Source organism: Pristiophorus japonicus, chromosome 9, assembly GCF_044704955.1.
Source record: "Pristiophorus japonicus isolate sPriJap1 chromosome 9, sPriJap1.hap1, whole genome shotgun sequence".
Lineage (NCBI taxonomy): Eukaryota > Metazoa > Chordata > Chondrichthyes > Pristiophoridae > Pristiophorus > Pristiophorus japonicus.
Window position 1 is genome coordinate 182,918,103 of NC_091985.1, and position 27,734 is coordinate 182,945,836.

Consider the following 27,734-nt stretch of genomic DNA (forward strand, 5'->3'; position numbering starts at 1 on the left):
GGAGGGGAGGGGGAGAGAGCGAGAGGAGGGGAGGGGAGGGGGAGAGAGCGAGAGGAGGGGAGGGGAGGGGGAGAGAGCGAGAGGAGGGGAGGGGAGGGGGAGAGAGCGAGAGGAGGGGAGGGGAGGGGGAGAGAGCGAGAGGAGGGGAGGGGAGGGGGAGAGAGCGAGAGGAGGGGAGGGGAGGGGGAGAGAGCGAGAGGAGGGGAGGGGAGGGGGAGAGAGACATAGAGAGAGAGGGGAGGGGAGGGGGAGAGAGCGAGAGGAGGGGAGGGGAGGGGGAGAGAGCGAGAGGAGGGGAGGGGAGGGGGAGAGAGCGAGAGGAGGGGAGGGGAGGGGGAGAGAGCGAGAGGAGGGGAGGGGAGGGGGAGAGAGCGAGAGGAGGGGAGGGGAGGGGGAGAGAGCGAGAGGAGGGGAGGGGAGGGGGAGAGAGCGAGAGGAGGGGAGGGGAGGGGGAGAGAGCGAGGGGAGGGGAGGGGGAGAGAGCGAGGGGAGGGGAGGGGGAGAGAGAGAGAGGAGGGGAGGGCGAGGAGAGGAGGGGAGGGCGAGAGAGGGAGGGGAGGGCGAGAGAGAGGAGGGGAGGGCGGAGAGAGAGGAGGGGAGGGGAGAGAGAGGAGGGGAGGGCGAGAGAGAGGAGGGGAGGGCGAGAGAGGAGGGGAGGGCGAGAGAGAGGAGGGGAGGGCGAGAGAGAGGAGGGGAGGGCGAGAGAGAGGAGGGGAGGGCGAGAGAGAGGAGGGGAGGGCGAGAGAGAGGAGGGGAGGGCGAGAGAGAGGAGGGGAGGGCGAGAGAGAGGAGGGGAGGGCGAGAGAGAGGAGGGGAGGGCGAGAGAGAGGAGGGGAGGGAGGAGGGAAAGAGAAGGGGCGAGGGGAAAGATAGGAAGGAGGCGGGCAGATGGGAGTAGAGGGAATAGCAGACCCCAACTCCACGAGGGGAGGAGTGTGGACATTTTTACGAGGGAGCAATGGAATACCCAGAAACCCCAGCTGGGACTCACCACTTGCACCACCTCCGACTTCCGCTCGTTCTCAAGTCTCCGCTTCAAATTGTCCTCGCGTCGTAATCGCTTCTCCTGTTTGGCGGGTGGGAAATAGGAGAATCTGTCAAGCTGAGCAACAGCTTCTGCATCATTCGAGTTAGATGGGGTACTCCTAAAACACCCCACTACCCCCCACCCTCCCCAAAATCTAACGGGGAACGGAGGCATACAAAACTCGTTATAGTTTTATAATTTAAAAATAAACTCCTTCAGGACTTCTCTTAGCCTGCTGTGCTCTTGTGGAAACAGCAACAACCTGCATTTATATGGCACCTTCAAAACAGTCAGACCTCATTGAACCAGTTCATGTTGCTGCTAAAACTCTGCATTTGTATCGCGCTTTCATCGTGATAACCCATGGCGCTGAACGGGAGCGAAAATCAGACCCACATTTCACACCGAGCCACATAAGGAGATATTAGGACAGGTGACTTGTTCAAAGTAGCATTTTTTTCCAGGAACGTCTTAAAGGAGAGGAGGAGGTGACTTCGGACCTTGGCGGGTGAAGGAACGGCTGCCAATGGTGGGGTGATTAAAATCAGGGGATGCACAGTATTCGAAGAGCTTCGAGATCTGGGAGTGATGTAGGGACTGGAGGAGGTTACAGAGATAGGGAGCGGTGTAGTTGCTGGAGGAGGTTACAGAGATAGGGAGGGGTGTAGGGACTGGAGGAGGTTATAGAGATTGGGCCCAAGTTTCCACATGATTTGCACCTGATTTTTAGGAGCAACTAGTGGAGAACGGACTATCTTAGAAATCGCAATTCTCCACATTTTTTTTTCTGCAGTTCGAGGCAGGTAGAACAGTTCCACTTTGGAACAGAATTTTTTCTTCAAAAATGGGTGTGTCCGGCCACTGACGCCTGATTTCAAAGTTTCCACAGTGAAAACGTACTCTAAACTAACTTAGAATGGAGCAAGTGAAGATTTTTGTAGAACTGAAAAAACCTGTTCTTCACACAGGTTACAAATTAGGCGTCCAGAACGAGGTGGGGGGTGGGGGGGGGAAGGAAGGGAAGTCATTAAATTCTATAATAAATCCTTATTTATACTTCTACAAATATTATACAAATAAATCCAATCTGAATAAACATTTATAAGCAAAGAAAAGATTAAATAAACCAGCTTCCTACCTGTGTGAAAGTGCTTCAGCCATCGTTCGTTCCCGCGGGGGGGAGGGAACCGTTCCGTTCGTTCCCGCGGGGGGGAGGGGAGCCGTTCCGTTCGTTCCCGCGGGGGGGGGGAGCCGTTCCGTTCGTTCCCGCGGGGGGGGGGGAACCGTTCCGTTCGTTCCCGCGGGGGGGGGGAGCCGTTCCGTTCGTTCCCGCGGGGGGGGGGGAGCCGTTCCGTTCGTTCCCGCGGGGGGGGAGGGGGAACCGTTCCGTTCGTTCCCGCGGGGGGGGGGGAGCCGTTCCGTTCGTTCCCGCGGGGGGGGGGAGGGGGAACCGTTCCGTTCGTTCCCGCGGGGGGGGGGGAGCCGTTCCGTTCGTTCCCGCGGGGGGGGGAGCCGTTCCGTTCGTTCCCGCGGGGGGGGAGGGGGAACCGTTCGTTCCCGCGGGGGGGGAGGGGGAACCGTTCCGTTCGTTCCCGCGGGGGGGGGGGAGCCGTTCCGTTCGTTCCCGCGGGGGGGGAGGGGGAACCGTTCGTTCCCGCGGGGGGGAGGGGAGCCGTTCGTTCCCGCGGGGGGGGGGGGGAGCCGTTCCATTCGTTCCCGCGGGGGGGAGCCGTTCCATTCGTTCCCGCGGGTAGGGAGGTGGGGGGGAGCCGTTCCGTTCGTTCCCGCGGGGGGGAGCCGTTCCGTTCGTTCCCGCGGGTAGGGAGGTGGGGGGGAGCCGTTCCGTTCGTTCCCGCGGGGGGGGAGCCGTTCCGTTCGTTCCCGCGGGGGGGAGCCGTTCCGTTCGTTCCCGACGGCAGGCGGGGGTGGGGAGGGAAACGGCTGCCTCAACTTTCTGAGGCTTCTTGCACCTTCTCACTGCTGCAAGACGCCTCAGTGCTGATCATGGAAGGGCAATGTGCTTTTATTTAAAAATTTTCAAAAATTAAACAGCTACAAAGAACTACAAAAATGGCCGAGTGCCAATGTTTCCTTCACACTGCGCGTGCGCGAACGCTCCAACGCGCACGCGCAGCGTTGCCGGCAGGAAAAAAACTAATTTAAATGGTACCCGCCCCCTCCCACTTAAAAAATCGGCGCGAGTATAGGCTCCGCCCCCCTGGGCGCTGTGCCAGGCAGACAAGGAGCTGCAGGGCGCTCGAGAATAGCGCGGTTTTTTTTAGGCGCCGTTTTAGGCGCGAAAAACGGGCGCCCATCTCGGAGGGGCGCCCGTTTTTTATCGTGTGGAAACTTGGGCCCATAGGATGGGGTGTAGGGACTGCATGAGGTTATCGAGATAGGGAGGGTTGTAGGGACTGGAGGAGGTTTTCGAGATACACATCCATCCTATTACACATCCATCATATTTCAAATCCATCCTATTACAAATCCAAGGGACTGGAGATGATTATAGAGATAGGGAGGGGTGTAGGGGCTGGAGGAGGTTACAGAGATAGGGAGGAGTGTAGGGGCTGCAGGAGGTTACAGAGATAGGGAGGGATGTAGGGGCTGGAGGAAGTTAGGGAGGTGTGTAGGGATTGGAGGAGGTTACAGAGATAGGGAGGGGTGTATGGGCTGGAGGAGGTTAGAGATAGGGAGGGGTGTTGAGGCTGAAGGAGGTTACAGAGATAGTGAGGGGTGTAGGGGCTGGAGGAGGTTACAGAGATAGGGAGGGTTGGAGGGTTGGAGGAGGTTAGAAATGGGGAGGGTTGTAGGAGGTTAGAGATAGGGAGGGTTGGAGGAGGTTGTAGAGATATGGAGGGTTGTAGGGACTGGAGTAGGTTACAGAGATAGGGAGGGGTATACGGCTGGAGGAGGTTACAGAGAGAGAGAGAGTTGGGCACCTATTTCTTATGAGCCAGCACCTTCATGGGAGGAGAGGGAGGGGAACCTGTGAGTGTAGAACTGAACCCAGCCAGAGTCTTGCTACAGCTATACAGGATATTGGTGAGGCCACACCTGGAATACTGCGTGCAGTTTTGGTTTCCATATTTACGAAAGGATATACTTGCTTTGGAGGCAGTTCAGAGAAGGTTCACTAGGTTGATTCCGGGGATGAGGGGGTTGACTTATGAGGAAAGGTTGAGGAGGTTGGACCTCTACTCATTGGAATTCAGAAGAATGAGAGGTGATCTTATCGAAATGTATAAGATTATGAGGGGGCTCAACAAGGTAGATGCAGAGAGGATGTTTTCCACTGATGGGGGAGACTAGAACTCGAGGGCATAATCTTCGAATAAAACTGAGATGAAGAGGAATTTCTTCTCTCAGAGGATTGTAAATCTGTGGAATTTGCTGCTTCAGAGAGCTGTGGAAGCTGAGACAGTGAATAAATTTAAGACAGATATCGACAGTTTCTTAACCGATAAGGGAATAAAGGGTTATGGGGAGCAGCAGGGAAGTGGACCCGAGTCCATGATCGGATCAGCCATGATCGTATTAAATGGCGGAGCAGCATCGAGGGGCCTTATGGCCGACTCCTATTTCTTATGTTCTTATGAGTCAACACCTTCAGGGGAGGAGAGGGAGGGGAACCAGCCTTGATCAGTCGCTGGGGATTCTCAGTATGAACAGGGGAATATATGTTGAGACAGGATGTCCCAGCTCTCCTCCTTTAAAGGGACAAGGAGGGGGGCTGGGCTGAATGGCCCTGCTTTCTAACAATACTGCAGTGCCGAGCAACCAACCTCCCAGAGCCTTGCTCATTATGGACTGGCAGTGTTTGATGGGACAGTGCAGAGGGAGCTTTACTCTGTATCTAACCCGTGCTGTACCTGGCCTGGGAGTGTTTGATGGGACAGTGCAGAGGGAGCTTTACTCTGTATCTAACCCCATGCTGTACCTGCGTTGGGAGTGTTTGATGGGACAGAGCTAGGAGGCGGCGGAGTGGGACGTCGGAGAGACCTAGCGTCGTCGACCAGCCAGCGGGAGATCGGAGGAGGAGGAGTGGGACATCGGAGAGGCGAGGCTGGTGCAGCTGCAGCAGGGAGGCAAAATAAAGTAGAAAGAAATCGAAAGGTGATGTCACAGCCAAGGGAGTAAGTGATTGGCTGGGGATTGGTGAGTCGTTTTTCTTTTTCTTTTTCTTTATCAGTAAGTAATCTTTTAGCATTGTTGTTTCCAAATGAAGTTAATCTCGGGGTTACGTCATGGCAGGAGAGCTCGGACACGTGTTATGCTCCTCCTGTACTATGTGGGAAGTCAGGGACGCTTCCAGTGTCCCTGACGACTACGTGTGCGGGAAGTGTATCCGCCTGCAGCTCCTGACGGACCGCATTGTGGCACTGGAGCTGCGGGTGGATTCACTCTGGAGCATCCACGATGCTGAGAATGAAGCGAATAGCATGTTTATCGAGTTGGTCTGATCGCAGGTAAAGGGTACACAGCCAGATAGGGAATGGGTGACCAACAGGAAGAGCAGTGCAACAAACGTAGTGCAGGGGTCCCCTGCAGTCATCCCCCTGCAAAACAGATACACCGCTTTGGGTATTGTTGAGGGGGATGACTCATCAGGGGAGAGCAGCAGCAGCCAAGTTCATGGCACCGTGGGTGGCTCTGCTGCACAGGAGGGCAGGAAAAAGAGTGGGAGAGCGATAGTGATAGGGGATTCGATTGTAAGGGGAATAGATAGGCGTTTCTGCGGCCGCAACCGAGACTCCAGGATGGTATGTTGCCTCCCTGGTTCAAGGGTGAAGGATGTCTCGGGGCAGGACATTCTGAAAAGGGAGGGTGAACAGCCAGTTGTCGTGGTGCATATAGGTACCAACGATATCGGTAAAAAATGGGATGAGGTCCTAAGAGATGAATTTAGGGAGCCTGGAGCGAAATTAAAAAGTAGGACCTCAAAAGTAGTAATCTCAGGATTGCTACCAGTGCCACGTGCTAGTCAGAGTAGGAATTGCAGGATAGCTCAGATGAATATGTGGCTTGAGGAGTGGTGCAGAAGGGAGGGATTCAAATTCCTGGGACATTGGAACCGGTTCTGGAGGAGGTGGGACCAGTATAAACCGGTCTGCACCTGGGCAGGACAGGAACCAGTGTTCTCGGGGGAGTGTTTGCTAGTGCTGTTGGGGAGGAGTTAACTAATATGCCAGGGGGATGGGAACCTATGCAGGGAGACTGAGGGAAATAAAATGGAGGCAGAAGCAAAAGATAGAAAGGAGAATAGTAAAAGTGGAGGGCAGAGAAACCCAAGGCAAAAAACAAAAAGGGCCACATTACAGCAAAATTCTAAAGGGGCAAAGTGTGTTAAAAAGACAAGCCTGAAGGCTCTGTGCCTCAAAGCGAGGAGTATTCAGAATAAGGTGGATGAATTAACTGCGCAGATAGCAGTTAACGGATATGATGTAATTGGTATCACGGAGAGATGGCTCCAGGGTCACCAAGGCTGGGAACTCAACATCCAGGGGTATTCAACATTTAGGAAGGATAGACAGAGAGGAAAAGGAAGTGGGGGTGGCGTTGCTGGTTAAAGAGGAAAGTAATGCAATTGTAAGGAAGGACATTAGCTTGGACGGTGTGGAATCGGAATACCAAAGGGCAGAAAATGCTCGTGGGAGTAGTATACAGACCACCAAACAGTAGTAGTGAGGTTGGGGACAGCATCAAACAAGAAATAAGGGATGTGTGCAATAAAGATACAGTTATCATGGGCGACTTTAATCTACACATTGATTGGGCTAACCGAACTGGTAGCAATGCGGTGGAGGACGATTTCCTGGAGTGTATCAGATATGATTTTCTAGACTAATATGTCGAGGAACCAACGAGAGAGCTGGCCATCCTAGACTGGGTGATTTGTAATGAGAAAGGACTAATTAGCAATCTTGTTGTGCGAGGCCCCTTGCAGAAGAGTGACTGTAAGATGGTAGAATTCTTTATTAAGATGGAGAGTGACACAGTTAATTCAGAAACTAGGGTCCTGAACTTAAGGAAAGGTAACTTCGACGGTATGAGGCGTGAATTGGCTAGAATAGACTGGCAAATGATACTTAAAGGATTGACGGTGGATAGGCAATGGCAAACATTTAAAGATCACATGGATGAACTTCAACAATTGTACATCGCTGTCTGGAGTAAAAATAAAACGGGGAAGGTGGCTCAACCGTGGCTAACAAGGGAAATTAAGGATAGTGTTAAATCCAAGAAAGAGGCATATAAATTGGCCAGAAAAAGCAGCAAACCTGAGGACTGGGAGAAATTTAGAATTCAGCAGAGGAGGACAAAGAGTTTAATTAAGAGGGGGAAAATAGAGTACGAAAGGAAGCTGGCCAGGAACATAAAAACTGACTGCAAAAGCTTCTATAGATATGTGAAGAGAAAAAGATTAGTGAAGACAAACGTAGGTCCCTTGCAGTCAGATTCAGGTGAATTTATAAATGGGGAACAAAGAAATGGCAGACCAATTGAACAAATACTTTGGTTCTGTCTTCACAAAGGAAGATGCAAATAACCTTCCAGATGTACTCGGGGACCGAGGGTCTAGTGAGAAGGAGCAACTAAAGGATATCCTTATTAGACGGGAAATTGTGTTTGGGAAATTGATGGGATTGAAGGCCGATAAATCCCCGGGGCCTGATAGTCTGCATCCCAAAGTATTTAAGGAAGTGGCCCTAGAAATAGTGGATGCATTAGTGATCATTTTCCAACAGTCTATCGACTCTGGATCAGTTCCCATGGACTGGAGGGTAGCTAATGTAACACCACTTTTTAAAAAAGGAAAGAGAAAACGGGTAAACGAGTAATTATAGACCGGTTAGCCTGACATCAGTAGCGGGGAAAATGTTGGAATCAATAATTAAGGATGAAATAGCAGCGCATTTGGAAAGCAGTGACAGGATCGGTCCAAGTCAGCATGGATTTATGAAAGGGAAATCATGCTTAATGAATCTTCTGGAATTTTTTGAGGATGTAACTACCAGAGTGGACAAGGGAGAACCAATGGATCTGGTATATTTGGACTTTCAAAAGGCTTTTGACAAAGTCCCATACAAGTGATTGGTGTGCAAAATCAAAGTACATGGTATTGGGGGTAATGTACTGATGTGGATAGAGAACTGGTTGGCAGACTGGAAGCAGAGATTCGGGATAAACAGGTCCTTTTCAGAAATGGCAGGCAGTGACTAGTGGAGTGCTGCAAGGCTCAGTGCTGGGACCCCAGCTCTTTACAATATACATTAATGATTTAGATGAAGGAATTGAGTGTAATATCTCCAAGTTTGCAGATGACACTAAACTGGGTGGCGGTGTGAGCTGTGAGGAGGATGCTAAGAGGCTGCAGGGTGACTTGGACAGGTTAGGTGAGTGGATAAATGTGAGGTTATCCACTTTGGGGGCAAAAACACAAAGGCAGAATATTATCTGAATGGCAGCAGATTAGGAAAAGGGGAGGTGCAATGAGACCTGGGTGTCATGGTTCATCAGTCATTGAAGGTTGGCATGCAGGTACAGCAGGCGGTGAAGAAGGCAAATGGTATGTTGGCCTTCATAGCTACGAGATTTGAGTATAGGAGCAGGGAGGTCTTACTGCAGTTGAACAGGGCCTTGGTGAGACCTCACCTGGAATATTGTGTTCAGTTTTGGTCCCCTAATCTGAGGAAGGACGTTCTTGCTATTGAGGAAGTGCAGCGAAGGTTCACCAGACTGATTCCAGGGATGGCTGGACTTACGTACGAGGAGAGACTGGATCAACTGGCCCTTTATAGACTGGAGTTTAGAAGAATGAGAGTGGATCTCATAGAAACTTATAAGATTCTGACGGGCCTAGACAGGTTAGATGCGGGAAGAATGTTCCCGATGTTGGGAAAGTACAGAACCAGAGCACACAGTCTTAGGATAAGGGGTAGGCCATTTTGGACTGAAATGAGGAGAAACTTCTTCACTCAGAGAGATGTTAACCTGTGGAATTCCCTGCCGCAGAGAGTTGTTGATGCCAGTTCATTGGATATATTCAAGAGAGAATTGGATATGGCCCTGACGGCTAAAACGATCAAGGGGTATGGAGGGAAAGCAGGAAAGGGGTACTGAGGGAATGATCAGCCATGATCTTATTGAATGGTGGTGCAGGCTCGAAGGGCCGAATGGCCTACTCCTTCACCTATTTTCTATGTAACTATGTTTGTATGTGTAGAGGGAGCTTTACTCTGTATCTAACCCCGTGCTGTACCTGCCCTGGCAGTGTTTGATGGGACAGTGTAGAGGGAGCTTTACTCTGTATCTAACCCCGTGCTGTACCTGCCCTGGCAGTGTTTGATGGGACAGTGTAGAGGGAGCTTTACTCTGTATCTAACCCCGTGCTGTACCTGCCCTGGGACTGTTTGATGGGACTGTGTAGAGCGAGCTTTACTCTTTATCTAACCCCGTGCTGTACCTGCCCTGGCAGTGTTTGATGGGACAGTGTAGAGGGAGCTTTACTCTGTATCTAACCCAGTGCTGTACCTGCCCTGGCAGTGTTTGATGGGACTGTGTAGAGCGAGCTTTACTCTGTATCTAACCCCGTGCTGTACCTGCCCTGGCAGTGTTTGATGGGACAGTGTAGAGGGAGCTTTACTCTGTATCTAACCCAGTGCTGTACCTGCCCTGGCAGTGTTTGATGGGACAGTGTAGAGGGAGCTTTACTCTGTATCTAACCCCGTGCTGTACCTGCCCTGGGACTGTTTGATGGGACTGTGTAGAGCGAGCTTTACTCTGTAACTAACCCGTGCTGTACCTGCCCTTGGGAGGCTCGAGGGGATGATGGCCTACTCCTGTTCCTATTTCTTATGTAACGCGCTGCCTGAAAGGGCTGTGGGGCAGATTCAATAGTAACTTTCAAACGGGGGAATTGGATAAATACTGGAAGGGGGAAATGTGCCGGGCTGTGGGGAAAGAGCAGGGGGGGAGTGTGGGACTGATTGGGTCGCTCTGTCAGAGTCGGCACAGGCTCAATGGGCCGAATTGTCTCTTTCTGTGCTGTACTCATCATCATCATCATCATAGGCAGTCCCTCGGAATCGAGGAAGACTTGCTTCCACTCTAAAAGTGAGTCCTTAGGTGGCTGTACACTCCAATACAGGAACCACAGTCCCTGTCACAGGTGGAACAGATAGTGTTGAGGGAAGGGGTGGGTGGGACAGGTTTGCCGCACGCTCCTTCTGCTGCCTGCGCGTGGTCTCTGCATGCTCTCGGCGACGAGACTCGAGGTGCTCAGCGCCCTCCCGGATGCACTTTCTCCACTTAGGGTGGACTGGTCTTTGGCCAAGGACTCCCAGGTGTCGGTGGGGATGTTGCACTTTATCAGGGAGGCTTTGAGGGTGTCCCTGCAACGTTTCCTCTGCCCACATTTGGCTCGTTTGCCGTGAAGGAGTTCCAAGTAGAGTGCTTGCTTTGGGAGTCTCGCGTCTGGGGCATGCGGACTATGCGGCCCGCCCAGCGGAGCTGATCGAGTTTGGTCAATGCTTCAATGCTGGGGATGTTGGCTTGGTCGAGGATATTAACGTTGGTGCGTCTGTCCTCCCAGGGGATGTGTAGGATCTTGCGGAGACATTGTTGGTGATTCTTCTCCAGCGACTTGAGGTGTCTGCTGTACATGGTCCCTGTCTCTGAGCCATACAGAGGGTGGGTATTACTGCAACCCTGCAGACCATGAGCTTGGTACCAAGTGCTGTACTATTCCAATGTAAACACATCACATTGCAATTATAATCTCCAGCCAGTGGAGGCACTGCAGCTTCAACAGCTCACCCCCGCCATGAGCAGGAAGTCCTGGATCGCAGCTGGGAAGTCACGCAGTGCTTACTTAACAGCGACGAAGGCTCAAGTTGACTGGGCTTCAGTTTACCGCTACCCAGCGAACCGCACACTTCACCCCCTCGAGGAACCAGGGTGGGGGGAGGGGCGGAATGGGGAGAGAAGCGAGGGACATCAATCCAACCCTCTCCCCCTCTGCCACCCAGAGACACTCCACCCACTCCGCTCGTTCCCCCCTGTTCTCGGGCAGCACAGCCCTTGTCCCGGCTGCTGTTTGGGGGGGCCCTGGGGGTCAGACCCAACGTCCCACGAGGCACCCACCTCTTTCTCCCTCCGCCGGCCTTCCTGGAGCTGCTGGACCAACTCTTTCACCGTCTGGTGCTCCCTCCGCGCTGCCATCTTCTTCTCCCAGGTCGTGCAAAGCGGTTTATCCCGCACCATCTCGGAGAACCTGCAACACAGAGAGGGAGGGGGTCAGAGAGTCTGTCTGTGTCTGTGTGGCTGGCTCTCACTCTCTCTCTCTCCCCCCATTCTCTCTCGCTCTCTCTCTCTTCCCCCCCCCCATTCTCTCTCGCTCTCTCTCTCTCTTCCCCCCCCCCCATTCTCTCTCGCTCTCTCTCCCCCACACCCCATTCTCACTCGCTCTCTCTCCCCCACCCTGCATTCTCTCTCGCTCTCTCTCTCTCCCCCACCCCCCATTCTCTCTCGCTCTCTCTCCCCCAACCCCCATTCTCTCTCGCTCTCTCTCCCCCACCCCCCATTCTCTCTCGCTCTCTCTCCCCCACTCCCCATTCTCTCTCGCTCTCTCTCCCCCACCCCCCATTCTCTCTCGCTCTCTCCCCCACCCCCATTCTCTCTCGCTCTCTCTCCCCCACCCCCCATTCTCTCTTGCTCTCTCTCCCCCACCCCCCATTCTATCTCGCGCTCTCTCTCCCCCACCTCCCATTCTCTCTCGCTCTCTCTCCCCCACCCCCCATTCTCTCTCACGCTCTCTCTCCCCCACCTCCCATTCTCTCTCGCTCTCTCTCCCCCACCCCCCATTCTCTCTCGCTCTCTCTCCCCCACCCCCATTCTCTCTCGCTCTCTCTCCCCCACCCCACATTCTCTCTCGCTCTCTCTCCCCCACCCCCATTCTCTCTCGCTCTCTCTCCCCCACCCCCATTCTCTCTCGCTCTCTCTCCCCCACCCCCCATTCTCACTCGCTCTCTCTCCCCCACCCCCCATTCTCTCTCGCGCTCTCTCTCCCCCACCTCCCATTCTCTCTCGCTCTCTCTCCCCCACCCCCCATTCTCTCTCGCTCTCTCTTCCCCACCCCCCATTCTCTCTCGCTCTCTCTCCCCCACCCCCCATTCTCTCTCGCTCTCCCACCCCCATTCTCTCTCGCTCTCTCTCCCTCACCCCCCATTCTCTCTCGCTCTCTCTCCCCCACCCCCCATTCTCTCTCGCTCTCTCCCCCACCCCCCATTCTCTCTCGCCCTCTCTCCCTCACCCCCCATTCTCTCTCGCTCTCTCTCCCCCACCCCCCATTCTCTCTCGCTCTCTCTCTCTCCCCCACCCCCCATTCTCTCTCGCTCTCTCTCCCCCACCCCCCATTCTCACTCGCTCTCTCTCCCCCACCCCCCATTCTCACTCGCTCTCTCCCCCACCCCCCATTCTCTCTCGCTCTCTCTCCCCCACCCCCCATTCTCTTTCGCTCTCGCTCCCCCACCTCCCATTCTCTCTCGCTCTCTCACCCCCCACCCTCTCCCCCCCAGCACTGATCCCTGCGGCACCCCACTAGTTACTGTTTGCCAACCAGAGAATGAACCATTTATCCCGCCTCCCTGTTTTCTGTTAGTTAGCCAATCCCGTGAACTTTTATCGTGCAGTAACCTTTTATGTGGCACCTTGTCAAATGCCTTCTGGAAATCCAAATACACCACATCCACTGGTTCCCATTTATCCACCCTGTTCGTTACATCAAAGAACTCTAGCAATTTTGCAAACATGAGGGAAGTAATATTCGCGCCACACAAGTGCCAGGCAATGACCATCTCTAATAAGTGAGAGTCTAACCACTGTCCCTTGACATTCAATGGCATTACCATCGCCGAATCTCCCACCGTCAACATCCTGGGGGTCACCATTGACCAGAAACTTAACTGGACCAGCTACATAAATACTGTGGCTACAAGAGCAGGTCAGAGGCTGGGTATTCTGCAGCGAGTGTCTCACCTCCTGACTCCTAAAAGCCTTTCCACCATCTACAAGGCACAAGTCAGGAGTGTGATGGAACACTCTCCACTTGCTCGGATGAGTTGCAGTTCCAACAACACAACATTCTCGACACCTTCCACAACAAAGCAGCCCGCTTGATCGACACGCTACCCACCACCTTCAACATGCATTAATGATTTAGATGAAGGAATTGAGTGTAATCTCGCCAAGTTTGCAGATGACACTAAGCTGGGTGGCGGTGAGTGCTGTGAGGAGGATGCTAAGAGGCTGCAGGGTGACTTAGACAGGTTAGGTGAATGGGAAAATGCATGGCAGGTGCAGTATAACGTGGATAAATGTGAGGTTATCCACTTTGGTGGAAAAAACAGGAAGGCAGATTAGAAAAAGGGGAAGTGGAACGAGACCTGGGTGTCATGGTACATCAGTCATTGAAGGTAGACATGCAGATACAGCAGGTGGCGAAGGCAGCAAATTGCATGTTGGCCTTCATAGCGAGAGGATTTGAGTATAGGAGCAGGGAGGTCTGACTGCAGTTGTCCAGGGCCTTGGTGAGGCCACACCTTGAATAATGTGTATAGTTTTGGTCTCCTAATCTGAGGATGGACATTCTTGCTATTGAGGGAGTGCAGCGAAAGTTCACCAGAATAATTCCCGGGAAGGCAGGACTGACATATGAAGAAAGAGTGGATTGACTAGGCTTATATTCACTGGAATTTAGAAGAAGAGAGGGGATCTCATAGAAACATATAAAATTCTGAAGGGGCTGGACAGGTTAGGTGCAGGAAGAATGTTCCCGATGTTGGGGAAGTCGAGAACCAGGGGACACAGTCTAAGGATAAGGGGTAAGCCATTTAGGACCGAGATGAGGAGAAACTTCTTCATTCAGAGAATTGTGAACCTGTGAAATTCTCTACCACAGAAAGTTATTGAGGCCATTTCGTTAGATATATTCAAAAGGGAGTTAGATGTGGCCCTTATGGCTAAAGGGATCAAAGGGTATGGAGAGAAAGCAGGAACGGGGTACTGAAGTTGCATGATCAGCCATGATCATATTGAATGGTGGTGCAGGCTCAAAGGGCCGAATGGCCTACTCCTGCAACTATTTCCTATGTTTCTATGTTTCACTCCCTCCACCACCGGCACACCGTGGCTGCAGTGTGTACCATCTACAAGATGCACTGCAGCAACTCACCAAGGCTTCTTTGGCAGCACCTCCCAAACCCGCGACCTCTACCACCTAGACGGACAAGGGCAGCAGGCGCAGGGAAACATCATCACCTCCACGTTTCCCTCCGAGTCACACACCATCCTGACTTGGAAATATATCGCCGTTCCTTCATTGTCGCTGGGTCACAATCCTGGAACTCCCTCCCTAACAGCATTGTGGGAGCACCTTCACCACTCGGACTGCAGCGGTTCAAGGCGGCGGCTCACCATCACCTTCTCACGGGGTGATCAGGGACGGGCAGTTAACGCCGGCCTTGCCAGCGATGCCAAGACCCCAGGGAACCAACTGAAGCCGTCGCTCGGACCGAGCATGACCTGCGACCTCGCCGTCAGCCACTTAGGCAATTTTGGAATCGGGCACCAAGCCTGTTATTGGGGGACGGCGACCTCTAACCCAGGAATAGCGGTCAAGGTCAGGGCTGCCCCCGGGCACCGCCGCGGGGTCATGGGGGGAGGGGTGACTGTCTGCTCACTGCCCGGCCAATCAGGGACTGGATGCTCACTGCCCAGCCAATCAGAGCGCAGGCCCATTGTCCTCTAACCTAATCAGCCCTCACCTTCCCATGTGCCCCATTCTCCCCCTCGGACCAATCCGAGCGCGGCCCCGCTGCCCCCACGTGCCCCATTGTCCTCCCCGGACCAATCAGAGCGCGGACCCTCTCCCCTCCGGACCAGAGTGCACCCCCCACACACGTGCCCGATTGTCCCCCCAGACCAATTCGAGCGCGGGCCCGCTGCCCCCACGTGCCCCATTTTCTTTCCGGACCAATCAGAGCGCGGCCCCTCACCTGCGGCCCTTGTGTTTCCAGACGCGGCCGGACTTGGGTTTCCCGGCGCGGGGGGCGGGCGCTTTCTCCCTCTCACTGTCCGAGGCCGGGACCGCGGGGGGAGACTGAGGCTCAGGGAGAGGCTGGGTCTGAGGGTCCGGGTCCTGGGGCCTGCACCTCTTCCTGTCCGCTGGTCCCGGGGCTGCCGCTGTCCGCAGGCCCGCGCTCCTCCCCCGCCGGGGCTTCTCCTGCGCCGTGTCCCCGGAGCCACTCGCCGCCGCCATCTTCAGCCGGCGCTGACCTTTCACCCTACGCTTTCCGCGCTGCACGTCACCGGGTGGGTGGGAGGGCGGGAGTGGAGCGGTCGTCATTGTGCGACGGCGTGACGTCACGGCGCAGCGGCACAAAGCGGGATTTGAGGCCCCGCCCTCCTGTCGGTGACGTCAGGATATGTGCGAAGGGGGCGCTCTTCCACCATGGGGGGCCTCACACAACAGCTCTTCCACCATGGGGTGCTTCACACTCCGACTCTTCCACGAGGGCGGCCTCACTCTCCAACTCTTCCACCATGGGGGGGCCTCACATTTCAACTCTTCCACCATGGGGGTCTCACACTCCAACTCTTCCACCCTGGGGGGCCTCACACACATCAGCTCTTCCACCATGGGGGGGCCTCACACACCAACTCTTCCACCATGGTAGGCCTCACACACCTCGGCTCTTCCAGCATGGAGGCCGCACACACATTGGCTCTTCCGCCATGGGGGGCCTCACACACCAACTCTTCCACCATGGTAGGCCTCACACACCTCGGCTCTTCCAGCATGGAGGCCTCACACACATCGGCTCTTCCACCATGGGGGGCCTCACACTCTGGCTCTTCCACCATGGGGGGGCCTCACACTCCGGCTCTTCCACCATGGGGGGCCTCACACTTCAATTCTTCCACCATGGGAGGCCTCACACTCCAAATCGTCCACCATGGGGGGGCCCTCACACGCCAACTCTTCCACCATGGGGGACCTCACACTCCGGCTCTTCCACCATGGGGGGCTTCACACTCCAACTCTTCCACCATGGGGACCTCTCACATATCAGCTTTTCCGCCATCAGGGGGCCTCACAAATACCAGCTCTTCCACCATGGGGGGCCTCACACACACACCAGCTCCTGAATGGTGCTCCCAGTGTGGTCTAACCCAGGTATATGGAGACTAGAACTGTGCACAGTGCTCCAAGTGTGGTCTAACCCATGTATATGGAGACCAGAACTGTGCACGGTGCTCCAAGAGCAGTCTAAGCAAGGTACACCAGTAGGAAGTGTGAAACAAAGACCAAGAGAGATGAGGATGATTCCCAGGGCCAGAATTGAGCTGGGAGAATGTTGGCCATCTTTAATGATCCGTGACAGGAAGCAGGGGCAACATAGTTCCAGCTTGGGGACAACTGTCATAATGCGACTAACAAAGAATTCAGGTGGCCTGACAAGTTCCTGGGGTTAACAGCCACCTCAGACTCTGTGTGTGTTTGTGAGGTCAGGAAAGAAGATACAACATTTGGCGACGAAAGTTAGGGTTTCTGGATACACTCGCTGAAGTTTTTTTATTGGTGGATGATTCCAAACAAACAGAGAGATCCGAGAGGTCCTTTGTTTGCAGAACGAAGCTAAAAATCCAGGAGAGATTACCTGGGGGGAGGGTGACGGAGCGGCTTGACAACCGGTCAATGGTTGACCCCATCTCTGCGTCTCGCAGGGACCCGAATCCTCGCCCGCTCCGCACCGCATAAAGTGGTGCCCTTCTCATAGTAGACGGCCTCATTGAGTAAGATGGGGCTGACGGAGCGCTGGCCGCTGCACGGGATGGTCTGGCCTGCCCCGGTCAGGAACAGAGGGTCTCCAGGCTCGAGCAGGAACCAGTCCTTGTCCTACGGAGAGATAGAGAGGCGAAGAAATGCATCACACGGGTGAAGACTGGCCCCAGGAGGGGGAGGGGAGCGGAGCGGAGCTGATTAGATCTGCGCGACACTGAGTGTAAAACCTTCCTCCTTGTTTTCAAATCCCTCCATGGCCTCCTCGCCCCTCCCTATCTCTGTAATGTCCTCCAGCATCTACACCCCACCCTATCTCTGTAAGCTCCTCCAGCCCCTACAACCCCCCCATCTCTGTAACCTCCTCCAGCCCCTACACCCCTCCCTATCTCTGTAACCGCCTCCAACCCCTACACCCCTCCCTATCTCTCTAACCTCCTCCAGCCCCTACACCCCACCCTATCTCTGTAAGCGCCTCCAGCCCCTACACCCCACCCTATCTCTGTAAGCTCCTCCAGCCACTACAACCCTCCCTATCTCTGTAACCTTCTCCAGCCCCTACAACCCTCCTTATCTCTGTAACCTTCTCCAGCCCCTACATCCCTCCCTATCTTTGTAACCTCCTCCAGCCCCTACAACCCTCCCTATCTCTGTAACCTCCTCCAGCCCTACACGCCTCCCTATATCTGTAAATTCCTCCAGTCCCTACACCCCTCCCTATCTCTGTAACCTCCTCCAGCCCCTACAACCCTCACTATCTCAAAAACCTCCTCCAGCCCCTACAACCCTCCCTATCCCTTTAACCTCCTCCAGCCCCTACACCTCTCCCTATCTCTGTAATCTCCTCCAGCCCCACAACCTCCCGATATGGGGAAAATGTTGGAATCAATTATTAAAGATGAAATAGTAGCACATTTGGAAAGCAGTGATGGCATCAGTCCAAGTCAGCATGGATTTATGAAAGGGAAATCCTGCTTGACAAATCTTCTAGAATTTTTTGGGGATGTAACTGGTAGAGTGGACAAGGGAGAACCAGTGGATGTGCTGTATTTGGGCTTTCAAAAGGTTGTTGACAAGTTCCCACACACGAAATTGGTGTGCAAAATTAAAGCACATGGTATTGGGGGTAATGTACTGAGGTGGATAGAGAACTGGTTGGCAGACAGGAAGCAGAGAGTCGGGATAAACGGGTCCTTTTCAGAATGGCAGGCAGTGGCCAGTGGGGTGCCGCAAGGCTCAGTGCTGGGACCCCAGCTATTTACAATATACATTAATGATTTGGATGAGGGAATTGAGTGTAATATCTCCAAGTTTGCAGATGACACTAAGCTGGGTAGTGGTGTGAGTTGTGAGGAGGACGCTAAAAGGCTGCAGGGTGACTTGGACAGGTTACGTGAGTGGGCAAACGCATGGCAGATGCAGTATAATGTGGATAAATGTGAGCTTATCCACTTTGGTGGCAAAAACGCGAAGGCAGAATATTATCGGAATGGCGGCAGATTAGGAAAAGGGGAGGTGCAATGAGACCTGGGTGTCATGGTTCATCAGTCATTGAAGGTTGGCATGCAGGTACAGCAGGCGGTGAAGAAGGCAAATGTTATGTTGGCCTTCATAGCTCGGGGATTTGAGTATAGGAGCAGGGAGGTCTTACTGCAGTTGAACAGAGCCTTAGTGAGGCCCCACCTGGAATATTGTGTTCAGTTTTGGTCTCCTAATCTGAGGAAGGACGTTCTTGCTATTGAGGGAGTGCAGCGAAGGTTCACCAGACTGATTCCCGGGATGGCAGGATTGACATATGAAGAGAGACTGGATCGACTGGGCCTGTATTCATTGAAGTTGAGAAGGATGAGAGGGGATCTCATAGATACATATAAAATTCTGACGGGACTGGACAGGTTAGATGCAGGAAGAATGTTCCCGATGTTGGGGAAGTCCAGAATCAGGGGACATAGTCAAAGGATAAGGGGTAGGCCATTTAGGACTGAGCTGAGGAGAAACTTCTTCACTCAGAGTTGTTAACCTGTGGAATTCCCTACCGCAGGGAGTTGTTGATGCCAGTTCATTTCTTAATGATGCTCTCTTGAGCATCCCTGATTATAATCGCTCCACCATCGGTGGCTGTGCCTTCAGTTGCCTTGGCCCCAAGCTCTGGAACTCCCTGCCTAAACCTCTCTGCCTCTCTATCTCACTCTCCTCCTTCAAGACACTCCTTAAAACCTACCTCTTTGACCGAGCTTTTGGTCACCTGCCCTAATTTCTCCTTCTGCGGCTCGGTGTCAATTTTCTTTTGATACGCTCCTGTGAAATGCCCTGGGACATTAAAGGCGCTATATAAATACAAGTTATGGTCACTCCACAGGGTGTCTCTGAGCGGGTGCAGGACATTCTGAAAAGGGAGGGTGAACAGCAGTTGTCGTGATGCATATAGGTACCAACGATATAGGTAAAAAACGGGATGAGGTCTTACGAGATGAACTTAGGGAGCTAGGAGTTAAATTAAAAAGTAGGACCTCAAAAGTAGTCATCTCAGGATTGCTACCAGTGCCACGTGCGAGTCAGAGTAGGAATCGCAGGATAGCTCAGATGAATACGTGGCTTGAGAAATGGTGCAGAAGGGAGGGATTCAAATTCCTGGGACATTGGAACCGGGTCTGGGGGAGATGGGACCAGTACAAACCGGACAGTCTGCACCTGAGCAGGATCGGAACCAATGTCCAAGGGAGAGTGTTTGCTAGTGCTGTTGGGGAGGAGTTAAACTAATATGGCAGGGGGATGGGAACCTATGCAGGGAGACAGAGGGAAATAGAAGGGGGGGCAGAAGCAAAAGATAGAAAGGAGAACAGTAAAAGTGGAGGGCAGAGAAACCCAAGACAAAAAGCAAAAAGGGCCACATTACAGCAAGATTCAAAAGGGGCAAAGTGTGTTAAAAAGACAAGCCTGAAGGCTCTGTGTCTCAATGCGAGGCGTATTCGGAATAAGGTGGATGAATTAACTGCGCAGATAGCACTTAACAGACACGATGTGATTGGAATCACAGAGACATGGCTCCAGGGTGACCAAGGCTGGGAACTCAACATCCAAGGGTATTCAGCATTTAGGAAGGATAGACAGAAAGGAAAAGGAGGCGGGGTGGCGTTGCTGGTTAAAGAGGAAATCAATGCAATTGTAAGTAAGGACATTAGTCTGGATGATGTGGAATCGGTATGGGTGGAGCCGTGGAATTCGAAAGGGTAGAAAACGCTAGTGGGAGTTGTGTATAGACCACCAAATAGTAGTAGTGAGGTTGGGGACAGCATCAAACAAGAAATAAGGGATGTGTGCAATAAAGGTACAGCAGAAATCATGGACGACTTTAATCTACATATGGATTGGGCTAACCTAACTGGTAGCAATGCGGTGGAGGAGGATTTCTTGGAGTGTATTAGGGATGGTTTTCTCGACCAATATGTAGATTAGGGAGCTGGCCATACTAGACTGGGTGATGTGTAATGAGAAGGGCCTAATTAGCAATCTTGTTGTGCGAGGCCCTTTGGGGAAAAGTGACCTTAATAATTCCTTATTAACATGGAGAGTGACAAAGTTAATTTGGAAACTAGGGTCCTGAACTTAAGGAAAGGTAACTTCGACGGTATGAGGTGTGAATTGGCTAGAATAGACTGGCAGAGGATACTTAAAGGGTTGACGGTGGATAAGCAATGGTAAACATTTAAAGATCACATGGATCAACTTCAGCAATTGTACATCCCTGTCTGGAGTAAAAATAAAACTGAGAAGGTGGTTCAACCATGGCTAACAAGGGAAATTAAGGATAGATTTAAAACCGAGGAAGAGGCATGTAAATTGGCTAGAAAAAGCAACAAACCTGAGGACTGGGAGAAATTTAGAATTCAACAGAGAAGGACTAAGGGTTTAATTAAGAAGGGGAAAATAGAGTATGAGAGGAATTTTGCAGGGAACATAAAAACTGACTGCAAAAGCTTCTATAAATATGTGAAGAGAAAAAGATTAGTAAAGCCAAACATAGGTCCCTTGCAGTTGGATTCAGGTGAATTTATAATGGAGAACAAAGAAATGGCAGACCAATTGAACAAATACATTGGCTCTGTCTTCACGAAGGAAGACACAAATAACCTTCCGAATGTACTATGGGGACAGTGGGTCTAGTGAAAATGAGGAACTGAAAGATATCCTTATTAGGCGGGAAATTGTGTTAGGGAAATTGATGGGATTAAAAGCTGATAAATCCCCGGGTCCTGATAGTCTGCATCCCAGAGTACTTCAGGAAGTGGCCCTAGAAATAGTGGATGCATTGGTGATCATTTTCCAACAATTAATCGACTCTGGATTAGTTCCTATGGACTGGAGGGTAGCTAATGTAACGCCACTTTTTAAAAAAGGAGGGAGAGAGAAAGCGGGTAATTATAGACCGGTTAGCCTGACATCAGTAGTGGGGAAAATGTTGGAATCAATCATTAAGGATGAAATAGCAGTCCATTTGGAAAGCAGTGACAGGATCGGACCGAGTCAGCATGGATTTATGAAAGGGAAATCAAGCTTGACGAATCTTATGGAATTTTTTGAGGATGTAACTAGTTGAGTGGACGGGGGAGAACCAGTGGATGTGGTGTACTTGGACTTTCAAAAGGCTTTTGACAAGGTCCCACACAAGAGGTTGGTGTACAAAATCAAAGCGCATGATATTGGGGGTAATGTACTGACATGGATAGAGAACTGGTTGGCAGACAGGAAGCAGAGAGTCGGGATAAACGGGTCCTTTTCAGAATGGCAAGCAGTTACTAGTGGAATGCCACAGGGCTCAGTGCTGGGACCCCAGCTCTTTACAATGTACATTAACAATTTGGGTGAAGGAATAGAGTGTAATATTGCGGATGACACTAAACTGGGTGGTGGTGTGAGCTGTGAGGAAGATGCTAAGAGGCTGCAGGGTGACTTGGACAGATTAGGTGAGTTTGGCAAATACATGGCAGATGCAGTATAATGTGGATAAATGTGAGCTTATCCATTTTGGATGCAAAAACACGAAGGCAGAATATTATCTGAATGGCGGCAGACTAGAAAAAGGGGAGGTGCAACGAGACCGGGGTGTCATAGTTCATCAGTCACTGAAAGTGGGCACGCAGGTACAGCAGGCGGTAAAGAAGGCAAATGGTATGTTGGCCTTCATAGCTAGGGGATTTGAATATAGGAGCAGGGAGGTCTTACTGCAGTTGCACATGGCCTTACTGAGGCCTCACTTGAAATATTGTGTTCAGTTTTTGTCTCCTTGTCTGAGGAAGGACGTTCTTGATATTGAGGGAGTGCAGCAAAGGTTCACCAGACTGATTCCAGGGATGGCTGGGATGTCATATGAGGAGAGACTGGATCAACTGGGCCTTTATTCACTGGCGTTTAGAAGGATGAAAGGGGATCTCATAGAAACAAATAAGATCCTGGCGGGGCTGGACAGGTTAGATGCGGGAAGAATGTTCTCGATGTTGAAGTCCAGAACCAGGGGACATAGTCTTAGGATAAGGGGTAGGCCATTTAGGACTGAGATGAGGAGAAACTTCTTCACTCAGAGAGTTGTTGACCTGTGTAATTCCCTGCCGCAGAGAGTTGTTGATGCCAGTTCATTGGATATATTCAAGAGGGAGTTAGATATGGCCCTTACCGTTAAGGGGATCAAGGGGTACAGAGAGAAAGCAGGAAAGGGATACTGAAAGAATGATCAGCCATGAACTCATTGAATGGCGGTGCAGGCTCGAGGGGCCTAATGGCCTACTCCTGCACCTATTTTCTATGTTTCTATGTTTCTATGTTTTTATGTGATGGACTGGCCTGAGTTACAACAACAACTTGTATTTATATACCGTCTTTAACGTGGTAAAATGCAAGTTATTATTTAAATGGAGAAAGATTGCAAAGTGCTGCAGTACAGCGGGACCTGGGGGTACTTGTTCATCAAACACAAAAGATTAGTATGCAGGTACAGCAAGTGATCAGGAAGACCAATGGTATCTTGGCCTTTATTGTGCAAAGGGGATGGAGTATAACAGCAGGGAAGTCTTGCTACAGTTATACAGGGTATTGGTGAGGCCACACCTGGAGTACTGCGTGCAGTTTTGGTTTCTGTATTTATGAAAGGACATACTTGCATTGGAGGCAGTTCAGAGAAGGTTCACTCGGTTGATTCCAGGGATGAGGGGGTTAACTTACGAGGAAAGGTTGAGTAGGTTGGGCCTCTACTCATTGGAATTCAGAAGAATGAGAGGTGATCTTATCGAAATGTATAAGATTATGAAGGGGCTTGACAAGGTGGATTCAGAGAGGATGTTTCCACTGATGGGGGAGACTAGAACTAGAGGGCATGATCTTAGAATAAGGGGCCGCCCATTTAAAATTGAGATGAGGAGGAATTTCTACTCTCTGAGGGTTGTAAATCTGTGGAATTCGCTGCCTCAGAGAGCTGTGGAAGCCGGGACATTGAATAAATTTAAGACAGAGATAGACAATTTCTTAACTGATAAGGGGATAAGGGGTTACGGGGAGCAGGAAGGGAAGTGGAGCTGAGTCCATAATCGGATCAGCCATGATCATATTGAATGGCGGAGCAGGCTCATGGGGCCGTATATCCTACTCCTGCTCCTATTTCTTATGTTCTTATTAGCCTGTATCCAACAGAATACATTTTCATCCGACATCAGGTGTCAGCCATGCCATAGTCAGTCTTTCTCTGTCTCTCTCTCTCTCGCCTCGGAGTCAGAAGGTCATAGGATTGTATCCCTTAATCTAAGGCCGGGGTTCCCCTGTTACCCAGTACTGAGGGAGTGCCACACTGTGGGAGGGGCAGTACTGAGGGAGTGCCGCACTGTCAGAAGGGCAGTACTGAGGGAGTGCCGCACTGTGGGAGGGGCAGTACTGAGGGAGTGCCGCACTGTCAGAAGGGCAGTACTGAGGGACTGCCGCACTGTGGGAGGGGCAGTACTGAGGGAGTGCCACACTGTCGGATGGGCAGTACGGAGGGAGTGCCGCACTGTCGGAAGGGCAGTACTGAGGGAGTGCCGCACTGTGGGAGGGGCAGTACTGAGGGAGTGCCGCACTGTCGGAGGGGTAGTACTGAGGGAGTGCCGCACTGTCGGAAGGACAGTACTGAGGGAGCACTGCACTGTCGGAAGAGCAGTACTGAGGGAGTGCCGCACTGTCGGAAGGGCAGTACTGAGGGAGCACTGCACTGTCGGAAGAGCAGTACTGAGGGAGTGCCGCACTGTCGGAAGGGCAGTACTGAGGGAGTGCTGCACTGTGGGAGGGGCAGTACTGAGGGAGTGCCACACTGTCGGAGGGGTAGTACTGAGGGAGTGCCGCACTGTCGGAAGGACAGTATTGAGGGAGCGCCGCACTGTCGTAGGGGCACTGCTGAGGGAGTGCCGCATTGTCAGAGGGACAGTATCGAGGGAGCGGCACACTGTCAGAGGGGCAGTACTGAGGGAGCATCGCACTGTCAGAGGGGCAGTACTGAGGGAATGCCGCACTGAGGGACAGTACTGAGGGAATGCCGCACTGAGGGACAGTACTGAGGGAGCGCCGCACTGTCGGAGGGACAGTACTGAGGGAGCGCCGCACTGTCGGAGGGGCAGTACTGAGGGAGTGGCGCACTGTCGGTGGGACAGTACTCAGGGAGTGCTGCACTGAGGGACAGTATTGAGGGTGCGGCACACTGTCAGAGGGGCAGTACTGAGGGAGTACCGCACTGTCAGAGGGGCAGTACTGAGGGAATGCCGCACTGAGGGACAGTACTGAGGGAATGCCGCACTGAGGGAATGCCGCACTGAGGGACACTACTGAGGGAATGCCGCACTGAGGGACAGTACTGAGGGAGCGCCGCACTGTCGGAGGGGCAGTACTGAGGGAGTGGCGCACTGTCGGAGGGACAGTACTCAGGGAGTGCTGCACTGAGGGACAGTATTGAGGGTGTGGCACACTGTCAGAGGGGCAGTACTGAGGGAGTACCGCACTGTCAGAGGGGCAGTACTGAGGGACAGCCGCACTGAGGGACAGTACTGAGGGAATGCCGCACTGAGGGACAGTACTGAGGGAGCGCCGCACTGTCGGAGGGACAGTACTGAGGGAGCGCCGCACTGTCGGAGGGGCAGTACTGAGGGAGCGCCGCACTGTCGGAGGGGCAGTACTGAGGGAGTGGCGCACTGTCGGAGGGACAGTACTGAGGGAGCGCCGCACTGTCGGAGGGGCAGTACTGAGGGAGTGGCGCACTGTCGGAGGGACAGTACTCAAGGAGTGCTGCACTGAGGGACAGTACTGAGGGAGCGCCGCACTGTTGAAGGGGCAGTATTGAGGGAGTGCTGCACTTCGGAGGGGCACTGCTGAGGGAGCAACGCATTATCGGAAGGGCAGTATTGAGGGAGCGCCACACTGTCGGAGGGGCAGTACAGAGGGAGCACCGCACTGTCGGAGGGGCAGTACTGAGGGAGTGCCTCACTGAGAGACAGTACTGAGGGAGTGCCGCACTGTCGGAGGGGCAGTACTGAGGGAATGCTGCACTGTCGGAGGGGCAGTACTGAGGGAGCGCCGCACTGTCGGAGGGGCAGTACTGAGGGAGTGCCTCACTGAGAGACAGTACTGAGGGAGTGCCGCACTGTCGGAGGGGCAGTACTGAGGGAGTGCTGCACTGTCGGAGGGGCAGTACTGAGGGAGCGCCGCACTGTCGGAGTGGCAGTACTGAGGGAGCGCCACACTGTCGGAGTGGCAGTACTGATGGAGCGCTGCACTGTCGGAGGGGCAGTACTGAGGGAGTGCCGCACTGTCGGAGGGGCAGTACTGAGGGAGCACTGCACTGTCGCAGGTGCATCTTTCGGATAACCCTCACCACATTTAAAAAGTACTTGGATGTGCACTTGAAGTGCCGTAACCTACAGGGATACGGACCCAGAGCTGGAAAGTGGGATTCGGCTGGGTAGCTCTTGGTCAGCCGGCGTGTGCACAATGGGCCGAAATGGCCTCCTTCCATGCTGTAAATTTCTCTGATTCTATGATCTACACGTGGATTGTGTACAGATATATTCTACCTTGCTGTACAGTCCCGACCTTGGCCACTCACCGTGCAGTGGAGATAAACCTGTAGCTCTGTTCCCAGTGAGACAGGAGGTCTGTCAGCTCCTCATCGTAAAGCCGAATGATCAGATACTCAAATCGGTCGGGGAAGAAATTATCGATTTCCCGTGTCCCGTTCAAGATGAACTCCACTCTGAAATACGGCAACAAGAAACAGACAAACCTCAGAACCTCGACAACGGCCCTGGATACAGCGGCTTTAATCGTGGTGGATCATCCCAGGTACTACACACACACACACACGCACACGCACATGTACACACACAAACACACACTATTACACTTTTACACACACACACACACACAGTCTCTCACACACGCACTCTCTCACACACACACAGACACACGCACACACACTCTCACTCTCACACACACACAGACGCACACATCAACACACACTATTACACTCTTATATACACACACAGTCTCTCACACACGCACTCACACACACACACACACACTCTCTCACACACACACAGACACACACAGTCTTTCACACACACATTTACACACAGACAGACAGAGACACACACACACTCACACTCAGACACACTCGCTCACTCTCACACACACACAGACACACACAAACACTCACACACAACACACACAGTCTCTCTCACACACACAGTCTCTCTCACACACACACACTCGCACACAGACAGAGACACAAACACTCTCTCACACGCACTCACACACACATTTACACACACACAGACAGAGAGACACTCACACTCAGACATACTCGCTCACTCTCACACACACACAGACACACACAAACACTCACACACACACAGTCTCTCTCACACACACACACTCGCACACAGAGACTCAAACACAAACACACTCTCACACACATACTCTCACACACCCTCTCACACTCTCACAGACAGACATAGACAGTCATACACACAATCTCTCACACACTCTCGCACACACTCTCACACACACTCTCACCGACAGACATAGACACTCATACACACAATCTCACACACACTCTCGCACGCACACATATTCACACACAGACTCACACACACGCACACTCTCACACACACTCTCTCACACACACGCACACACACACACGCGCACACACACACACGCACACACACACACACTCTCTCACACACACACGCACTCTGACACACACACACCCACTCACAGAGACACTCACACAGACTCACAGAGACACTTACGCAGACACAGAGACCATGACACTCTCACACACACTCACGCACACACACACACTCTCACACGCACACACTCTCACACACACTCTCACACACATGCACTCTCACACATTCTCACACTCACAACTCATACACCACACACACTCACACTCACACACAGAGGTAGAAATTTACCCATTTCGGTACAATTCATCCAGGTTTGAAGCATTCCATTCCGAACCCTGAGAATATAAAGATCAGTTTAAAATGTGTCCTGAATGACAGGACAAGCAGAGAGAGAAGGAGAGACAGAGCGAGAGAGAGAGAGAGAGAGAGAGAGAGAGATGGAGATGGAGATGGAGATGGAGAGAGAGAGAGAGAGAGAGAGAGACATAGAGATAGAAAGAGAGAGAGAGAGAGAGACAGAGAGATGGAGAGAAAGAGAGACACAAAGAGAGTGAGACGATGATAGAGACTGACGGACAAAGAGAGAGAGAAAGAAAGAGCGAGAGAGACAGAGAGAGAGCAAGACAGGTAGAGACAGGGAGAGAGAGAGGGAGACAGAGACAGAGAG

At 52.5% G+C, this 27,734-nt stretch overlaps 1 protein-coding gene across 1 annotated transcript in view; it reads right to left on the minus strand.

Moving 5' to 3' along the window:
• LOC139272775 (coiled-coil domain-containing protein 86-like) overlaps window positions 1-15,398 on the minus strand; it is a 17,925-nt gene extending 2,527 nt beyond the window's left edge. Inside the window, exons 1-3 of the mRNA XM_070888886.1 lie at window positions 15,085-15,398; window positions 11,174-11,303; window positions 992-1,066 (exon numbers count right to left, since the gene is read on the minus strand). Coding sequence (XP_070744987.1) covers window positions 992-1,066; window positions 11,174-11,303; window positions 15,085-15,347 — 468 coding nt within the window. The 5' untranslated portion in view covers window positions 15,348-15,398. The remainder of the gene's footprint in view (window positions 1-991; window positions 1,067-11,173; window positions 11,304-15,084) is intronic.
• Between the last annotated feature and the right edge of the window lie 12,336 nt (window positions 15,399-27,734).